At 39.8% G+C, this 22026-nt stretch overlaps 1 protein-coding gene across 1 annotated transcript in view; it reads left to right on the top strand.

Moving 5' to 3' along the window:
* LOC126214985 (mucin-2-like) overlaps positions 1–22026 on the top strand; it is a 153294-nt gene that overhangs the window by 127053 nt on the left and 4215 nt on the right. The window contains exon 6 of the mRNA XM_049941616.1: positions 3523–3749. Coding sequence (XP_049797573.1) covers positions 3523–3749 — 227 coding nt within the window. The remainder of the gene's footprint in view (positions 1–3522; positions 3750–22026) is intronic.

Raw genomic sequence — 22026 nt, forward strand, 5'->3', positions numbered from 1 at the left:
GAGTGGGGGGTGATATTTACTCTATTTCAACTGGGAGTGTAGGAGGAGTTGCAAGAGGCTCAGCTTACAGCTGCAGGGAAACCTCTGAAACCTGGTGAGGAGTGTTGGGTTTCCAGCTGTTGGGGTACTGTGGTATTTTCACCTTGTTGTGTTGTGTTCCTTTTTTCAAGATTCGTATGTTTCCATCAGTGAAGTCTCCTTCTTGCTGTGGATTTATACTGTTGGGTGTTGTCCTTCTCCTTGCAGTGGTGGTAGAGCATCCAGTTACGTTGCCATTTGTGGTCCTGTTCTTCTTCATTTGAGATCGAATCTTCCAGCCATTCTGTGTTAATTACACAGTTATAGCTGTTGATGAATTCAGCGGTTTATACTGATTCCAATCCCAAAGAAAGCAGGTGTTGACAGATGTGAAAATTATCGAACCATCAGTTTAATAACCTACTGCTGCAAAATACTAACAGGAATTCTTTACACACGAATGGAACAACTGGTAGAAGCCAACCTTAGGGAAGATCAGTTTGGATTCCATAGAAATGTTGGAACACGTGAGGCAATACTGACCCTACGACTTATCTTAGAAAATAGATTAAGGAAAGGCAAACCTATGTGTCTAGTATTTGTATACTTAGAGAAAGCTTTTGACAATGTTGACTGGAACACTCTCTTTCAAATTCTGAAGGTGGCAGGGGTCAAATACAGGGAGCAAAAGGCTATTTACAATTTGTACAGAAACCAGATGGCAGTTATAAGAGTTGAGGGACATGAAAGGGAAGCAGCAGTTAGGGACATGAAAGGGAAGCAGCGGTTGGGAAAGGAGTGAGACAGGGTTGTAGTCTCTCCCCGATGCTATTCAATCTGTATAATGAGCAAGCATTAAAGGAAACAAAAGAAAAGTTCGGAGTAGCTATTAAAATCCATGGAGAAGAAATAAAAACTTTGAGGTTCGCCAATGACATTGTAATTCTGTCACAGACAGCAAAGGACTTGGAAGAGCAGTTGAATGGAATAGACAGTGTCTTGAAAGGAGGGTATAAGATGAACATCAACAAAAGCAAAACAAGGATAATGGAATGTAGTCAAATTAAGTCAGGTGATGCTGAGGGAATTAGATTAGGAAATGAGACACTTAAAGTAGTAAAGGAGTTTTGCTATTTGGGGAACAAAATAACTGATGATCGTCGAAGTAGAGAGGATATAAAATGTAGACTGGCAATGGCAAGGAAAGCGTTTCTGAAGAAGAGAAATTTGTTAACATCGAATATAAATTTGTGTGTCAGGAAGTCGTCTCTTAAGGTATTTGTATGGAGTGTAGCCATGTACGGAAGTGAAACATGGACGATAAATAGTTTAGACAAGAAGAGAACAGAAGCTTTCGAAATGTGGTGCTACAGAAGAATGCTGAAGATTAGATGTGGGTAGATCACATAACTAATGAGGAGGTATTGAATAGAATTGGAGAGAAGAGAAATTTGTGGCATACCTTGACTAGAAGAAGGGATCGGTTGGTAGGGCATATTCTGAGGCATCAAGGGATCACCAATTTCGTGTTGGAGGGCAGCGTGGAGGGTAAAAATCGCAGAGGGAGACCAAGAGATTAATACACTAAACAGATTCAGAAAGATGTAGGTTGCAGTAGGTACTGGGACATGAAGAAGCTTGCACAGGATAGAGTAGCATGGAGAGCTGCATCAAACCAGTCTCTGGACTGAAGACCACAAGAACAACACTGACTGGTTGGTTCTCTCCATTTGGGTGACTGAGACACTGTCTTTTCTGTAGACCTCTGGCACTTGTGTTGCACAGTTGCTCACCGTCATCTTCTCGCCGTTTATCTTCCCGAGCTGACCCTCACGGTCATCTGGGAGCGGAGTCTGCGTCTCTCGGTGTTGTAGTCGGCAGCCTTCCATCTAGGAGACCATTGTGGCGCCTGTTAGTGTGCCAGTCTGTGACTCTCGCAACACCACTTGTGGCTGACAATTGTAGACCTCTCTCAGCAGGAGGCAGGAGATCCTTGATTTTTTTAACCTTCCATTCCCTGCCTCTTTAGGGGGTTGAGAGTCAATTGAGACTTCTCAGACTCTTTGTTGCCATTGTTCTATCTTTGTATTTTGGGATTCTTTTTGTCACGTGTTTGGGGCAATTTGCCTGAGATAGCATGTCTCCTATTAGCAGTTTTGTGAACAGCATTTGGGGGACAGCTCTGGCATTCGCCTTACAGCTGAGGGGAAATCTCCAAAAACCCCGGTTAGAGCTAATAGTGTCGACACCTTAAGTATTATGCCAGGTCTGGCTCCTACTACGGCAGCTTTCTCACTTCCTCCGATAATACGTGTCCTTTCAGTTAAATTCTTCCAGCTCTCGAGGTCTCGTCAGGATGCTAAATCGGTCGAACATCTCAAACGTCTGCACTGCTGTGCTCATATTTGGTCTGATGTTTACATCTCTCTGTGGTGGCCCTCCATTTGGGAGGAAGACGAGGGAAGCTGGTGAGCACTGGTTTGGCACACACGAGACTCCATTTGCAGACGACAGTGGTACACCTCCCTCAATAAGAGTCACACAGCATCCATCTTCACGTGGAGCGCCATCCTGAAGTGGGATTAGGCCCCTTCTAGAGTGGCATTAACACTGTCCAGCAGTCTTCTTCTTTGCCAGTGGTTGTTGCACCACAGCAACGTTTTGACTCCCACGGTGTGCCCGTGCTGACTGCCTCGACTATGTGCCGGGCTGCCAGCTTCCCCCTCCGCCTCTCTCACTAGTGGAAGGGGCTGTAGGCCACGTGGGAGACGAGACATCTGCTCTGTTACCACAGCTCAGTGGCCGAAGCCGCAGCTTTACTGCGCCTTCTTCCCCTTTGGCAGCATTTTCTATTGGCTCGACCTGCTTCTGCTGATTTCACGTGGGTGGCACTGGGCATTTTACTGTGATGTAGCTAGGGCCTGTGGAATCTTTACCCACCCCAATTTGCTACACGAGGCCTGTCACAATGAGACACATTACCCGATCTTTCTTCTGCAATGTGCAATTGCGGCTGGTATTTTTGTCAGCACTTTTTAGACGTTTTGGCTGATTGCAGCTATATTTTGTCACGTGTCCTTCTTCTTGACACCTAAAGAACTGCGGCTTGCTGTCAAGTCCCACTGGAAGAGGTTCAACTTGCACCTAAAAGCCGAGCAGCTTGTGTACCTCGAAGATGGCGTCTACTGCCTTCCTGCATCTCTGGTTCTCTGCTATGTCCACCACTAAGATGAACAGCAGCAGTTTCCAGTCATTTGTATTGCTGTGCAGCCAGTCTGCCACACCTCTGAATCCGGCATGCAGAAATCCTTTGTGGACCGTGTCTTCATTGTATATGCACGGTAGCCTTCCGTTGTCTTCCCTTTCTGTGGCAAGTGTTCCAGTGCGAGAACAATGTATTTGTCAAGAAGAGGCTAGAGGACCTCATAGTTGCTCCAGGATTTGACTTGCACCTCGAGAAGAGTATTGTCGTTTAAGCAGTTTATGCCTTTATCGCAGATGTAGTTCCCTCCAGTGTGCGAAGGAACACCACCAAATTCTCACCCGGGTGCTGGACGTAGGGACAGGGACTGTCGGTGCCTCTGGTCGCTTGGCATTCTGCACAGTGATCTCGAGATCATCCTTCAGCTGTGTCTCGTCACCGTCGCAGGTACGGTGGAAGATGTTGTTGCTGTCAGAGATGCTGTCCTCAGGAGCCGCACCTCGGTCACTCCATTTCCAGTTTGGGCCACGTCAGGTGCACTGTCTACGGTACGTGTCGACAGATAGTGGCTCTAGTCGTCCTCTCTTGCCACCGGTGTTCCGACTGTCGTCTGCAACCGGCTCGGCTGTCCTCTGGTATCGTGGCCACCATCTGATACTCTGTTTCTCATCCGCACCTCGCCTGGCATTCTTCCGCCGATTGCTGCTGCCTCGGCCATCCTCAGGTTGTCTTGGGCATTGTGTGTGAAGTCTTTGCCTGTTGGGGCAGGCTGCCAGTGTAGTCCAGGTGTTCCGTCTCCTCTGTGGGAACATCAGGTGTTCGGTCTCACATCTGCTACTGCCGGGCCCGTCCAGTGACGTGTCACCTAGAGTCTGTAGTGTCTGATGCTCTGTGCAGTTGCTGTTTTCTCAGTCTCCATTCCCATTTCTGTTTCTCCTTGAATCTCCGTGTTGTCTTCATTGTGTTTACAGATGCATCAGTGCTGGATTCCAAGTAGTGCTGGTATCCGGTGTCACAGTTGATGAGATTCTCTGTGACCTCGATCTTGATGGATTCTTTTATGACACTGTCCCAAAATCCATTGAGATGAAGATCACAGAGAATCTCATCAACTGTGACACTGGATACCAGCTCAGTACCACCTGGAATCCAGCTCTCAATCGTCTGAAAACACAACAGAGACAACATTGAGATTCTGAAACAGAAATGGGACTGGAGACTGAGAAAACAACAATTGGACAGAGCACCAAACATTACAGATTGGAAGTGACACGACACTAGACAGACCAAACCGTAAGAGATGTAGGACCAGACACCTGAATGTTGCCACAGAGGAGACGGAATGCCTGGAGCACCTGATGAGAAATACAAAATCAGAGACCTGCCCTAAAAGGCAAGGACTTCACACACAACATCCAAAACATCCGGATGATGGCCAAGGCAGCAGCAGTTGGCAGATAGGATGCCTGGCGCCGTGCGTTTGCGAAAAATAGCATCAGACGATGGGCACAACACCAGAAGACAGCTAGGTCAGGTGCGGATGGTGGTTGGAGCGCCAGCGACAAGAGAGAACAACTAGAGCCACCCGTGGAAGTGTGGGCCACAATTGGAGTGCCGTAAGCGACATAGACTGAAAACAGAGCGATTAGCACCATCAAACGTACAAATATTGGACCCAATCCACCAGTTCTGTCCAAGGACCAGTCTCAGGGAGCACCTGAAGAAAACAGCGAATCATGCTGTCGAAATACTGTGTGAGTATGACATGAAAATGTGGCAGAAGACCCAATTTCACAACATGTCAACATATCACATGAACGACTGAAGAATTAGAGATATGTATGTACTCTCATTATATGTATCTTCCATATTTAGCTCAATTTTACGTATTTTTCGACGGTTTTTGCTTTCTCACCAGGTTTCCCACAGTTTTATGTATTTTCACCATTTGCACAAGACTGTTCATTACATTGTGTCGAGTCATAATGCTCTCAGGCAATCACAATGCACTATGTGGCTGAATCAGATATCACTGATACTGAGGCACACTGCTCCAGCTTGATCCTGTATAATTGATTCATCCGAGTGGGATAAGTTGTAGCCCTCATCTATTTGTTAATAACAAATTACATCATTACACAAGGACTATTTGTTGGTAAGAAATTCATATTTGAAGGCTCCAGCAGATGTCACACCCAGACAAATACGTAATTACTTTCATTTTTCCACATTTTACCCAATTATGTGAAATATATGTCAATATCATGTCGTGTTGTGTTGCAATGTTGTGTCATAATGTTGTGTCCCAATTTATGTGTCGTCGTTAAGCCACCACTCCATTACGTGTGTGTGTGTGTGTGTGTGTGTGTGTGTGTGTGTGTGTGTGTGTGTGTGTGTGTGTGTGTGATGTCACAGTGTTTGTTGCAAATTCAGATATTGGGAGAAATAGTACATCCTGTCATAGAGAATTCTACAAGCACTACCAATTTCTATCCAAAGATATTCTATAATACCGCACTACATTACTAGATTGTGTGACATCACAGTAAAATTCTGATGCTTCCAATAAAAGATGGTGTATGTGTATACTCCTCTAAGGAGGCGAGCAGTGAAAATCAGGTCACCTGTAGGTTTGATCACCCTCATATTCTGACGTGTTGGTGAGTAGCCACGAACGCTGGTGCTTGGAATATGATCGCAGACACAGTGTCTAGCAGTTACCACAGTTACCGAGAATAGTTCGGTACAATCCACTCTGGCCTGTTGGATGACATTGCTGCTGTATCAGTTCTGGATGAGTGATCTCCTGCTTGCTATACTAAACAGGTCTCAAGACATAGGAGAAAATATCAAAGACCGCTACAAAAACATTCCTAGATAATGAGGAATTCTTCCCCTGTATTCACTGGATAATACTTGTAGGGTACGGAACTCCACATACGATCGTGCCCACCAGGTCGTGAACGGGAGTGTTCCACGGGCCTTCCCAGCACTACGCCAGATGATATCCCCCGTCAGGGTAGAGAAAGTTGCACAATATATGTGTAATCACCTCCGATATGGTAACTGGCACAAACGGTACTCAATCATTTAGGGAGAGGGCACCCTGACACAGCAAAACCAGTTGTAACTCACCGACGCCTTTGCAGATAAACATTACTAGCAATTTAAGTGCCACACACTCCCCTACCTGCCTCTTCATAATTCCTCTACAGAACACCTAGGCAAACCAGTTGTAGCTCCCAGACACCTACACACTACCAGAGGAAATCTGTGGACTCCTTTGCAGATAAATGTTGCTAACAGTTTCAGCGGCAACCACAGCTCTCCCCACCACCCTTTCTCTGTGGACCGATCACAAACGTATTGACTCTCCTCCTCTCAACCATCATGCTTTTCAAACTAGCATGGGTAACTAGTGTCAGCCAGGCAGCCTCCCAGGCAGAATGATGACCCGTAACTATGATGCCTAAAAAAAAAAATTAACCCTGCAGGCCCATCTTTATGATTTTCTTTTATTTACATGTCAAGTTTCGTAGATCCAAATTGAGGAACAAATCTCCAAGGTCATGGAACGTGTCAGTACATGAAATTACAACATAAAAGTAATAAGAGGTAAGAATAAAATGTTTATGAACCTGAAAAATGTCAAGCCATAAGTTTAAGTAAAAACAATCAACAATACAACAAGAATCAGTTTAGTTTTTCAAGAAACTCCTCAACAGAATAAAAGGAGTGAGCAGCCAGCAGAGACTGTGGCCGCGAGTGCGTGTGCATGTGCATGTACGTGTGAGTGTGTAGATACAAAATTTCACTAAATAGTAAACAATGAAACTCCAGGTTGGAATATCATCAATGTACTGTAAAGATGGGATGTTAAGTTGCAGATAGGCACAGTTAAAAGACAATTACACATTAGCTTTCGGCCACAGCGTTTATAAGAAAAAAAGATGAGAAACCCACATCATTCATTCAGGAAACACACATCACGTTTACATGATTGTCAACTCTGGCAGCTCAAACTAGAATGCAGCTGTCACCTGGAATGGAAGCAGGGAGGGAGAAGCGATAAGTGTACCATTGGGAGGAGAGAGGAATGCTGCAGGGAGTAGAATGCCAACAGCAGCAGTGTCGTGAGTGTGGTGTGCGTACTGTAAGACCTTCGGTACACACACCGTCAGATTATTTGACTTGTCGCTCTAACAAAGTAGGCGAGTGTCAGCAATATGTCTCGTGGTCTATTCGTGGCGTTTATCATCTTCTGCCATTAGGTCAGATGATAGAAATGCCACTTGCACGCTTAGAGTAGCAGATTGATGGTGACCAACTCTTTAAACAGAAATTGACTACTTTTCACTCACAATTATTAAAATAATAACAAGCATAAAAATTACTTAACTTGGTTCTGGATGCTATTTACAATTGACAATCTGAAGTTCCTTTGGTCTTGGTACATTAATCTTATTCTCACATATCTCTGGTACTTGACAAAGTGTCTATTCATTTATCTTCATGGCTATGTACAGGAATATGGTAATCTTATAAGGCGCAGACTGAAACTTGACTACAGACTAATGCAGACTGAGTAATCGGAGGTCTGTACACTCGTTATAATACCTCGAGCGTTCAGGTATCACTGCGTGAGTGTGATCCGCGAGGAGAAAAGGTTCTACGTTAGCAGCAATCTCATTGGCTGCATTACATATTAATACGTGGATTGGCGGAAGCAGAATTTGGTCCGTCTTTATGGCAGCGCCATCTCGTAGAGTGGAGATGGACGAGCGCTGCACCTGCGCTGTCGTGTTTAGCGGGGCGCGCTCTAGCGGGAAAGTTATGTACGCGCTGACTACGCGGAACTATGTACACAACAGTGAGACTGTCAGGTACGGAAAAAATGAGCAAAAAAGAAAGAAAAGGAGAGGAGCAGAGAAATATGACAGGGTGCATTGGTAGAGGCCAGAATACAGAGGGTGGGAGATGAGAAAGTGGAGGAGGTGATAGGACAGAGGGTTTGTAAACTGCTGGATGGAGAGTCTGAGACATTTTGTTACTGTAGGTTAAAAGCCAGGATAGTTATGGGAGTGGAGAATGTTTTGTAAGGATAATTTGCATTTGTGCCATTCAGAGAAGTTGGTGGTGGAGGCGAGGATCCAGATGGCTCGGGTAGTGAAGCGGCCTTTGAAATCGAGTGTGTTATGTTAAGCCACATGGTGTGCCACAGGCTGCTGCACATTGCTCTCGGCCTGACATTCCTCCTACCCTTCCTAAAGTGGTGTTCTATCACCCGACCAACCTCCACATCATCCTAGTCCATCCCTGTGCCACTCCCAATCACAACCCCTCGGCACTAGGATCACGTTCCTGTGGAAGACCCAGGTGCAAGACTGGTCCCATCCACCCACACAGCACTTCCTATTCCAGTCCTGTCACAGGTTTATGCTACCCCATCAGGTCGGACCACCTGTGAAAGCAGCCCTGTCATTAACCAGCTCTACTGCTCAGCTTTTTATATTGGTATGACTACCAACGAGCTGACCACCAGGGTGAATAGCTAATGCCAACTCTGACCGAGAGAAAAATAGACCACCCTGTGGCACGACTTGCAGCTAAAGGTAACACGCTTTCCGAATGACCCTTGTACATATACATTGACACTTACTCTCCGCAAGGCAAATATGTTTAAATTATGTGAAGGTAAGTCCCTAACAGGTTTTCGAAGTCAAACATGAGCTGTTGTTATTGTAGTCTTCAGTCCTGAGACTGGTTTGATGCAGCTCTTCATGCTACTCTACCCTGTGCAAGCTCCTTCATCTCCCAGTACCTACTGCAACCTACATCCTTCTGAATCTGCTTAGTGTATTCATCTCTTGGTCTCCCTCTACGATTTTTACCCTCCACACTACCCTCCAATGCTAAATTTGTGATCCCCTGAGGCCTCAGAACATGTCCTACCAACTGGCCCCTTCTTGTTGTCAAGTTGTTCCACAAACTCCTCTTCTCCATAATTCTATTCAATTCCTCCTCATTAGTTATGTGATCAACCAATCTAATCTTCAGCATCCTTCTGTAGCACCACATTTCCAAAGCTTCTATTATCTTCTTGTCCAAACTATTTATCATCCATGTTTCACTTCCATACATGCCTACACTCCATACAAATACTTTCAGAAACGTCTTCCTGACACTTAAATCTATACTCAATGTTAACAAATTTCTCTTCTTCAGAAACGCTTTCCTTGCCATTGCCAGTCTACATTTTATATCCTCTCTGCTTTGACCATCATCAGTTATTTTGCTCCCCAAATAGCAAAACTCCTTTACTACTTTAAGTATCTCATTTCATAACCTAATTCCCTCAGCATCACCTGATTTAGTTACACTACATTCCATTGCTCTCGTTCTGTTTTTATTGATGTTCATCTTATATCCTCCTTTCAAGACACTATCCATTTGATTCAACTGCTCTTCCAGGTCCTTTGCTGTCTGACAAAATTACAATGTCATCGACAAACCTCAAAGTTTTTATTTCTTCTCGCTGGATTTTAATTCCTACTACAAATTCTTCTTTTGTTTCCTTTACTGCTGCTCAACATATAGACTGAATAACACTGGGGTAGGCTCCAACCCTGTCTCACTCCCTTCTCGATCACTGCTTCGCTTTCACGCCCCTCAACTCTTCTGACTGCCATCTGATTTCTGTACAAATTGTACTCACGTCTTCCAACATTTCTACGGAATCCAAACTGATCTTCCCCGAGGTCGGCTTTTACCAGTTTTTCCGCTCACCTGTAGAGAATTCATGTTAGTATCTTGCAGCCGTGAGTTTTTAAACTGATAGTTTGGTAATTTTCACTCCTGTCAGTGCCTGCTTTCTTTGGGATTGGAATTATTATATTCTTCTTTAAGCCTAAGGGTATTTTGCCTCTCATACATTTTGCTCACCACCTTGTTTCAACTTAGGTCTTTCAGTGCTCTGTAAAATTTTCCACGAAGTATCATATCTCCCATTTAATCATCATCATCATCTACGTCCTCTTCCATTTCTGGGATACCGCCCTCAAGTACATCGCCCTTGTATAGACACTATGTATTCCTTCCACCTTTCTGCTTTTCCTTCTTTCCTTAGGACTGGTTTTCCATCTGAGCTCTTGATATACATATAGGTAGTTCTCTTTTCTTCAAAGGTCTCTTACCCCTTGTGACATGTGCCTCTACATCCTTACATTTGTCTTCTAACCATCCCTGCTTAGCCATTTTGCACTTCCAGTCAATCTTATTTTTGAAATGTTTGTATTCCTTTTTACATTTATTTATTCCATTTTTATATTTTCTCCTTTCATCAATTAAATTCAGTGTCTTCTGTTACCTACATATAAGTGAAACAGTTAAAAATAAAAATGTAAAACAACAATTTAAAACATAGAACAAATATAAGTAACATCAGTAACTAGACTTATAACGAATGTTCAGATATTTTAATTAGATAGGTTGAAAATACTCCAACAGCACACTGTGTACAGCCTATTTCCCAAAAATTCTATTTCAAAAATCAGCTTTATTATGCATGAATATATGTAGCTTGAAAGCTTTAATTTATGTTGCGAGAAATGTTTTCGATATTCAAAATTAGTTTATGGTGGTGGGGCATTTTGCAAAATTTTAATTACACAGTTTTCAAGGGTGTTAATTACATACCAACATTTGTATGAGAAACACTTTTCCTACAAGCATCATTTTGGAGATATTTCCTGCAAATATAATTTGCCAAATTACCTTTCGAGGTTTGTTTTATACCTTACTAGCCCATCTAACAGTTCAGTCTTTACATCAAGTGCCTAAGTGCCTAGCACCTGTCTTCTAAGTTGAAGGAACATTTGTCTGGATGGCAATTCTGCTCTGGTAACAAGGTGAAAGGTGAGGTTCAACACTTGCTGAAGGACATTGTGGCAAGTTGGTATGATGGGCACTGTAATACTGCCACAGCATCTACAAAAACGCATCAACCAAAATGGCTGTTATAAAGGGAAATAAATCATTGTTAAACTTTGAAACTGAAATAATTATTATAGAAAATAAATGATTGTGTATCAAAAATACCTTTCTTTTAAAACATTAGTCCACTACATGTTATGAACAAAAATACTAAAAGGGTTTGGTTTGCACATTGAGGTTTATTTCCAGATTATCTTATCACATTAATAAATATTGCAAGATATGAAAAGTGATCTTTGTGCCTATAGTCGGACATTTTACACACTTTTCACTCGCAGGTACACAAATTAAGACAGCTGTGCACGTCAAACATCAAACAGTACTTTATTTCATTCTGAATGATGGAATAGCTAATCCTGCCATCACTGGATAACATTGTAAGCACCCACAAGGATGTTTATGTTTCAGAAATAGAAAATACACATGTAAAAATAATATATACAATAAGTATATACACTCAATGTTTTGTAAGAGATCACTAACAAAGTAATGAGTAAAAGGGATATAGAGGTGTGTATCAATACACATGTATTACAAACACAAACCAAATACTGCAATCCAAGACAGAGTACAAATTTGGAGAAGTGAGAAACTGGATTGGAAATACAAGATTATTGATGCCCGGGCTATACTAACATTTAAACAATATATTAAATACAAACAACCTGTTAATTCTTTACCGGTCCTCTTTTCGAGACCAAATTACAAACAAGTTAGACAACAATGAGAGCAATGCTGACACAAAAACTGTTTTATAACAAATATTCAAACAGAATATTAAATAAATGATACGCTGGTGTACACCCAAATGAATATACAATTGTGTCAGACAATTAGATTATGTAATTTTATTTTATTTAGTTGTGGAAATATAGAAGTACCGCTGCAGTAACAAATTTGTACAGCAAAACTTAACTGTTTAATACAATTATCTTGTTCACTTGAAATTAGTCAAATGGTAAGCAAGACACGGATAGCACTACATTAATTAACAAGTAACTTGTCTGATGTAATTAAGAAATAGTTCCCAATGTACTATCCATTCACTAGACTAATATTATTATTGTTGATGTTATTGATATGATTAATGTCACGGCACTAAATCATTGCTCACATAATGCAATTTCACGTTCCACTATGACGCAATATTACAGAAGTCCTAAGAAATTAGAGGTAAAATAAATGGACAGACAGAGCGATTAACCGAAGAAGTTTAAAAACATGTACAAAAAATGTTGAGGGAATTACAGAAAACATGATTGTTCTCTCTCCAAACATTTGGAACAGAAAACTCATTAAGTAATAAAAAATTACTGATTTTTACAAGCACAACAATGAGAACATAAAAATACAAAGGCATACCAAACGTATAAATAGAGAACTGAACTGTTGTGCCTACACAGCTGCTGGTACATAGAGAAAAGTAGTTTAGCAGTCATGGAAATGTCACTCCATGTACTAAAGGGTCCTTCGGTAAGAGATGGCTGAAAACACGTTTCTTTCTGCACTCTTAATTATTCTGGAAGTGCTGACAGATGTCACACCAACATTAGTTCAGGAGCAGCGTCTGTCAAAGTCACAGTACACAGAACAGCCAAAACGTTTGCCACAGGAGAAAGGTTTTAAGGCACATTCGGGTTCATATCCTTCAGTTCCTAAGTCTCAAGATGTAACTCATGTTGTTTTTCTCAATATATCTGATGTCAAAGCAAAACTGGAGAACAGCAGCTGATGACCTTAGGGCTGTGGTCAGGTATGCATCCACCAGGCACCAATTTCCTTTTAGTAAGGAAGCTGAGGTGACCTCTAATGTCAAGCACCCACTCCCCCTGATGACAGTGGGCCAATGGCATCAAGATGAAAAGATTCAACGCAGGAATCTAACAAATCTGGAATGTTCAGTACCTCTAGGAACAGTGTCCTGCTGGTGGCTGCACACCAAAGAGAAGAAAATCTGATAAACACAAGGGTAGCGATGCTCACCCACAGACTGTTTCCATTGTTGCATCAGACCTGTTGTCACACACAGCATCATGGAAAACAAATTACTTTTGGAGTCCACAGGATGATGATCAGCACAGATCCTTGATGGCCCTTTAAGTTGTGAAGTGATACTAACACATTTGTCCATTGTATCCCCACTGTCATCATTGGTCATCCAAGCAAAGCTGGTTCAGTGGTACTCCAAAATATTTATGCAGTGATGACAGCATGAAGTGTTTTCCACCTGCCCACTACATCGTTTGGTGATGACTTCTCATGGAAGTGTGGCAGCACATCTTCTGTATGGTGTATGCCAGGCCCTGACCATCACACCAGCTGTCTAATGTGTGAGGCTCGCCGATACGTCATCTGCGCACTTCAGTTTTGATACACAGTTCTCGCTGCCACTTCTGTTAACTCCTTCAGTGTTACAGTCACACGCACTTTCTCTTAGACATACACTTACTCATAGAATACGTACTTTCGTTAGCACCAGTAGTTAAAGGCACATTATAGGCACTGAAGATAGAGCATATAACTGCTCACATTGACCGATGTTACTATACTTGCTGACAATAGCGCTCATCTTCTTTGTCCAACCCATTTGTTTTTCTCCCCATAAATTAGTCTTCATGTTTGCAAGGAAAATTACAAGAACATTAACTGTACAGCACTGTTAGCAACAGTTGTGTTTCAAAAAATTAATAGAACTGGAACAACATGAATTACACCCATTTGATACTAAAGCAGTGAGAAAGTAAATTTTCACACAGAAATTGCTTAGACACACATCTTCAACTTCCCTACACTTACACATATGTAGAAACAATATGATCACTAGCAGATTGTATCATGCTGGAAACAAGTAGAAAAACACACATTTCTACCACTGCAGAAATATTATTAGAAAACTGAAGCACACAAACTAAACACAGCTTAATAAGGAGCTCTAAAGTCATGAAGGAGGTTACATCATCAACCACGAGCCTACCATCACCGAGATGATAACCCCAAAAATGCCCCGTGGCTATATAATGCCATTTGGTTGTAATGTACCGGTTATAATTTATAAGTTCATTTAGTGCTGCTGCTATTGTTAACATAGGTATTAAGAACTCTTCCATTTCACACAAATCTGTATTGTTTTCATTTGATTTGTCCCGTATTATACACACTAATATAACAAGGCAAGGTGAAGGTAACAGTTACAGCATTACAGCATCAAGTACCACAAGGGTATGTTCACATTTTAACGTGCCTATAAAAAATATCCAACTGAAAAAAGTCAGTGTACAGTGAGAAAGGGAAGTATTTCTTTAAAAATAGTTTTTGTGCAATTTCTTTAAATAATACAGAGTTCATAACAGGTAATCTTTGACAAAAAGACCAACACGAGACAGCTCTAAATCATCAGCTTATTGAACAGTAGAAATTCTAAATAAACCTGCATGTCATGTAGACTTCATATCACCTCCTGCAAGACGTTCAGGTTCCCCTATTGTTTGGGCACCAGTGTACTAATCTTTCCAAATAATACCATCATCAATCACAGTTACGGCAGTTATGTAATATCCAGTTAATTCTCAATTTTTAACAGATTACATAGAACATCAGTAATTATATCATAAATAGCAAGAAATAAAATTGTACAATAAATTATCCAGGAGACTAAAGAAACATCTAAAATATAAATATTTAAAAAGACAGTAAAAACATACATCTTAAATGCTATATATACAAAAAAAGGACAGGGACAAATAGGTGACATAGTAAAGAATGGTAAAAAAATAAAGTTACTTAACAATAAAAAAGTTGTCATTTTACAGCAAATTGTCATAGTTTAATGAATCTTAATGTAAAATCGTAAGGCTAGTATCTGTGATGAATAATTCTATCTTATTTCCATTCTCTTGTGTTCAACATCACCCTCATTGTGGTGAGGTTCTGACTGGTTTTTCAGGCAGACCGCGAGTGAGTGTAGGCTGAGATCAGTTAGTGGAACAAATTAAGAGAGTTAAAGTTTTTTTTTTTTACATTAATTGTAAACTTGTTTTCAAATATGTGTAAAAACACTATACAAACCATATCAAAATTAACAATACATGATGTTGAACTAGACTTACATGAGATAACATTACTTGCCTGATACCGTTTCATAAATGATCTATGGATGAATAAACAACTGATATTTTCAAACAATGGAAAATTGAGGGTGGAATAATGACAACATGGTGAGTAGCAAGTATCCTTTTCCTACCTGCCATGACAACATTTTGAGTTTAAAAATAAATATTACCACTTTGCAACATAACATAGTACACAAAGCCACATCCAGAATATACAAGAGTGGTTGTGACAGTTTCCCAAGCTTTTATATTTGTCAGACTGACAGAAACTTTAATTTAAAATACTGTCAACACATGGATACTTTTAGACTCAAAAATTTACTTAACTCTGCAATTGCCTCAATAATGATGTCTACTATGCACAGAACTTAAATCGTGACATGTTATTTTCAGTATACATTAAATAAATAATATACAGAAATTCCATTTAAGCATTTCAGTTGACATTATTTGAGCAGTTACAATTTCTTTAAATAATATAATGTTCATAACAGGTGGTCTTTGACAAAAAGACAAACACAAGACTGCTTGGACACACTGTTTCAAACGTGAAAGATAACTTAATAATAATACACATACCCAACATATGCCAGAAAATGGAACTTCTAAAATAACTAGAATATACATTTACACACTACTTCACGTCAATACAATGCAAATGGGAAGCTGGAATTAGCTAACAGTTCCTGCAAATGTTTCTTGGGCTTTTCACAGAAATGAATCAAACATGGAACCTCACAATCAAAACTCTGGAAATGAATTCCTTATTGCAACAGAAAAAATGCCAGCAGTACTCAACAGCCTAACAATTACCACTGAAGGAACTGGACATAGACCAAACACACTAACCACAGACTTACTGTGGCCTAGTAACATATTTTAATTTTTCCTAAATGCGCTACAACTGTTCTTACATAAATTTATGATGGAACTAACCTGTTTATGATGCCAGGTAAGTCCAAACTGTCATAATATTTTGCATATCACACACATTTTTTGTGTAATGCCAGATAGTTGAGATCTTTGCTGTTTTGAGAAATGTGAAAGATACAGGATGATTCAAAGAAATAAAAGATTTCAGTTATTCAGTTGTTTATAACAGACAAATTGAGAAAGATAGAAACAAATTGTGCATGTCAATGGACAGAGAAAGGTCAAAGTTTCACATTCGCATAGACACTACACCACACACTCAACATGAGCAGAACGCATTCCTCATAAAACTTTGAAACACTAGTCCATTTGATTCCACACAAACCAACAGTCCCCTGTTTATTGAACCAAAAGCTTCAACAGTTCAGTTTCTCAGCTCTTTAAGAGTAGCTAACATAAGTGGGAGAAAGACTGTTTTATGTAACCTCTAAGCAAAAAAAAATGCAATGTGTGGAGTCTTGTGACCTGGGAGGCCAAAAGCAATCAACAAGATCTTGTTGTCCACCTCTTGCAATCCAACATTATGGGATGGCGTTGTTAAGATGACATTGCACCTCAAGGTGAAAATGAGGTGGGGTGCCATCATGTACAGAAATTACATCATTAGAGTCTTCATGAAGAAAGAAGTATATTGCTCCCTTCTACGTATATCTCGCAAAGAGACCATGAGGATAAAATCAGAGAGATTCGAACCCACACAGAGGCATACCGACAATCTTTTTTCCACGAACAATACAAGACTGGAATAGAAGGGAGAACCGATAGAGGTACTCAAGGTACCCTCCGCCACACACCGTCAGGTGGCTTGCGGAGAATGGATGTAGATGTAGATGTGATTGCTACAGTAACTGCAGCTTGTAAAGCCTCATATGCAGGCCTCATTTCAGAACATGCCGCACCGTTGTTTGAGGAAGTTCAAGTTTCTGGCCTGCTCATCTTGTGGACTTCCCAGGGCACCGTGTGAATGCATCATGGATACACTCAACGTTTTCATCAGATGTGCATAGCCGACAAGTGCTGTTCCCCCTGCATATGCAATCGGCTTCCAAGAATTTTGTATGCCAATCGTAAGCCTGCTTGTGCAGCAACAACTTTTTGCAGAATCAGCAGTGGAATACACACTGCACTTTAACTAAGGGTTGACTTCATACAAATTCTGACACACAGTTGTTTTATGATGTAGTCACCTTGTTGCTACAAATAAACAACACCGCAGATGTGGCAAACCTTTGAACTATTCTCTATGCAGTGACACGTGCAATGTGTTTCTATCTTTCGTAGTCTGTCTGTAATAAACAACTGAAATATGTTATTTCATTTTGAATCACCCTGTAAAATATTTGCACTGTAAAACAAACATTACATGTAAATCACATGTCTGAGGCTGTAAGTTACTGTAGTATTGGGAAGAGGTTGTTTGCCACAGTGGTGTAGTGTCACAAAATTGTTCCAAGTAGTAAAGGGCTCAAAGATAATGTTTATTACATATCCAAATTTCAATCACTGTGTGGTGATCTTCAGTGGTGAAGGACTGTGACCGAAATCTGGACATGCCATAAATATTATCTCTAACCTCTTACTAGTGAAATAGGCAGAGCCGCTTGGCTCAAGGGCTTCCCCACGGAATCAAACCTCACAAAATTGTTGGCACTAGTATTTTTATTTCTATTGCTGGCACAATCACTGGTAATCTCTAATTTGGCTGCACTTTGTTTTCATGGATTATTATTTATCTTACTGATTTTTTCTTTCACAAGGATTTCATTTATTATTATTATTATTATTATTATTATTATTATTATTATTATTTTACTTTCTCAGACGTTAAGTCTGGTTGAGAATAGAAAGTGACGCGGACCTTGATCAAGCGTCACTTCCTATTAACTGTACGGTATGTGTTATATTGCATTTAGGAACTTTCGGGTAATTGAACATGTATCAATAATTACGGATTTCTGTAGTTGTATATATATGTTTGGATGTAGCTGTATTGCATTGATGTACTGGTGGATATTGTGTGGTATGACTCCTGTAGTTGATAGTATAATTGGTATAATGTCAACTTTATCCTGATGCCACATGTCTTTGACTTCCTCAGCCAGTTGGATGTATATTTCAATTTTTTCTCCTGTTTTCTTTTGTATATTTGTTGTATTGGGTATGGATATTTCGATTAGTTGTGTTAATTTCTTCTTTTTATTGGTGAGTATGATGTCAGGTTTGTTATGTGGCGTTGTTTTATCTGTTATAATGGTTCTGTTCCAGTATAATTTGTATTCATCATTCTCCAGTACATTTTGTGGTGCATACTTGTATGTAGGAACGTGTTGTTTTATAAGTTTATGTTGTAAGGCAAGCTGTTGATGTATTATTTTTGCGACATTGTCATGTCTTCTGGGGTATTCTGTATTTGCTAGTATTGCACATCCGCTTGTGATGTGATCTACTGTTTCTATCTGTTGTTTACAAAGTCTGCATTTATCTGTTGTGGTATTGGGATCTTTAATAATATGCTTGCTGTAATACCTGGTGTTTATTGTTTGATCCTGTATTGCAATCATGAATCCTTCTGTCTCACTGTATATATTGCCTTTCCTTAGCCATGTGTTGGATGCGTCTTGATCGATGTGTGGCTTTGTTAGATGATACGGGTGCTTGCCATGAAGTGTTTTCTTTTTCCAATTAACTTTCTTCGTATCTGTTGATGTTATGTGATCTAAAGGGTTGTAGAAGTGGTTATGAAATTGCAGTGGTGTAGCCGATGTATTTATATGAGTAATTGCTTTGTGTATTTTGCTAGTTTCTGCGCGTTCTAGAAAGAATTTTCTTAAATTGTCTACCTGTCCATAATGTAGGTTTTTTATGTCGATGAATCCCCTTCCTCCTTCCTTTCTGCTTAATGTGAATCTTTCTGTTGCTGAATGTATGTGATGTATTCTATATTTGTGGCATTGTGAACGTGTAAGTGTATTTAGTGCTTCTAGGTCTGTGTTACTCCATTTCACTACTCCAAATGAGTAGGTCAATATTGGTATAGCATAATTATTTATAGCTTTTGTCTTGTTTCTTGCTGTCAAATCTGTTTTCAGTATTTTTGTTAGTCTTTGTCTATATTTTTCTTTTAGTTCCTCCCTAATATTTGTATTATCTATTCCTATTTTTTTGTCTGTATCCTAGGTATTTATAGGCATCTGTCTTTTCCACCGCTTCTATGCAGTCGCTGTGGTTATCAAGTATGTAATCTTCTTGTTTAGTGTGTTTTCCCTTGACTATGCTATTTTTCTTACATTTGTCTGTTCCAAAAGCCATATTTATATCATTGCTGAATACTTCTGTTATCTTTAATAATTGGTTGAGTTGTTGATTGGTTGCTGCCAGTAGTTTTAGATCATCCATGTATAGCAAATGTGTGATTTTGTGTGGGTATGTTCCAGTAATATTATATCCATAATTTGAATTATTTAGCATGTTGGATAGTGGGTTCAGAGCAAGACAGAACCAGAAAGGACTTAATGAGTCTCCTTGGTATATTCCACGCTTAATATGTATTGGCTGTGATGTGATATTATTTGAATTTGTTTGGATATTAAGTGTGGTTTTTCAATTTTTCATTACTATGTTTAGGAACTGTATCAATTTAGGATCTACTTTGTATATTTCCAATATTTGTAGTAACCATGAGTGGGGTACACTATCAAAAGCTTTTTGGTAATCAATGTATGCGTAGTGTAGAGACCTTTGTTTAGTTTTAGCTTGATATGTCACCTCTGCATCTATTATCAGTTGCTCTTTACATCCTCGCGCTCCTTTGCAGCAGCCTTTTTGTTCTTCATTTATAATTTTGTTCTGTGTTGTATGTGTCATTAATTTCTGTTTAATGACTGAAGTTAATATTTTGTAGATTGTTGGTAGGCATGTTATGGGGCGATATTTAGCTGGGTTTGCTGTGTCTGCTTGATCTTTAGGTTTCAGATAAGTTATTCCATGTGTAAGTGTATCAGGGAATGTGTATGGGTCTGCAATGTAACTGTTAAATAATTTAGTTAGATGTGAATGTGTTGAGGTGAACTTCTTTAGCCAGAAATTTGCTATTTTATCATTTCCAGGGGCTTTCCAATTGTGCATAGAATTAATTGCTCGGGTGACTTCATGTTGCAAAATTATCACTTCAGGCATTTGTGGTATCATCTTGTATGTATCTGTTTCTGCTTGTATCCACCGTGCATGCCTGTTATGTTGTACCGGGTTTGACCATATGCTGCTCCAGAAGTGTTCCATGTCTCTCATGTTTGGTGGATTGTCTATTTTTATGTGTGTGTTTTCTATTGTTTGGTAAAATTTCTTTTGGTTTGTGTTGAATGTTTGGTTTTGTTTCCTTCTATTTTCACTTTTTTTGTATCTTCTAAGTCGTTTCGCCAAAGCTTGTAATTTTTGCTTCTTTTCATCTAATTGCTCTATTGCTTCTTGTTGTGAGATTTTACCTAACCTTTTTCATTTTTTGTCTGATATTTCATTTCTTATAAATTGTGTTAGCTGTCCGATGTCTTTTCTCAGTTTTTCTATTCTGATCTGTAGCCTGTGTTGCCATGCTGGTTTTGTGGGTTTCTTCTGTGTGTTGGTTGGTTCTGATCTCTGCCTAGTGTGTATATTTAGTGTAGTGAGTGCTCCTACATAAACCAGTAGTTGTAACTCTTCCATAGTTGTGTATTCATTTATTTTGTTGTGTATGATTGTGTTGATAGTTTTTATTGTTGTTTCGACTTGTGGGCTATTTGGTGGTCTATGCAAGAATGGTCTAATGTCTGTATTTGTGTCTTTGTATTCTATATATGTCAACTGAAATTTTTCTTCTATATCTAACATGTGTGTCACTTCGTGTTCTATTTGTGCTTGTGCTGGTGGCTGTCTTAAGATTTCGTTTTCCTCTGATTGTTTAATTGATGCGTGTTGTTCTTTGTTTGTTTGCTCTGGGATGTTTGAGTCTATTACTGTATTTTCTTCTTCTTGTGACTGTACATTATTTTGTTCCAGTATTTGTTGTACTACTTGTTTGATGTTTTCTAATTCTGACTGGGGTATCCTGTTATTTTTTATTATTACACGAATCTGATCAGCTAGACGTTGTTCTGTTAAAAATTTTAATTCTGGGTATCTGGTAATAAATGTTGTGTATACTTGTGATCTGTATCCAGTTGTGTTGGTTCCTAGGTTTGTTGCTTGGTAATAACAGAACATGAGGTGTCGATTAACTTCATCTGACCATCTCATCCTCTGTCTTTGTTTTCCTTCTAGGGTGGTTGCAGGAAGCATATCCTGCAAAACACCTCTATTTGGATTTAAATCATTTTCCAGTTGGCTAGCAGTGTCATTACCATTGTGGGCGGGCATAGGGTTCAAGCGCCGTCCCCGACCATGACGGCGCTTGTCCGAGGCTTCTTTAGTTCTGTCCTGAACCAAGTAATCACACTAAAAGGGGGGTTAGCCCTATTAGTGGTTTGTTCTTTTCGTCGCCTTTTACGACTGGCAGAACATACCGGAGGCCTATTCTTTTCCCGGGCCTCCACGGGGTTTATTATTATTATTATTATTATTATTATTATTATTATTATTATTATTATTATTATTATATTTCATGTGAGGTGAGCAATTGCTGCAGCAGACTAGGGTTTGCCACTGTTGCGCCTGCTGTGAAGGGCAAAGATGTTGAGAGAATAACTCTGCTTACCACTGTGTGTTGGTTTTTTTGTTTAGAAAAACAATAATTGGTATTTC

Source organism: Schistocerca nitens, chromosome 12 (assembly GCF_023898315.1).
Source record: "Schistocerca nitens isolate TAMUIC-IGC-003100 chromosome 12, iqSchNite1.1, whole genome shotgun sequence".
Lineage (NCBI taxonomy): Eukaryota > Metazoa > Arthropoda > Insecta > Orthoptera > Acrididae > Schistocerca > Schistocerca nitens.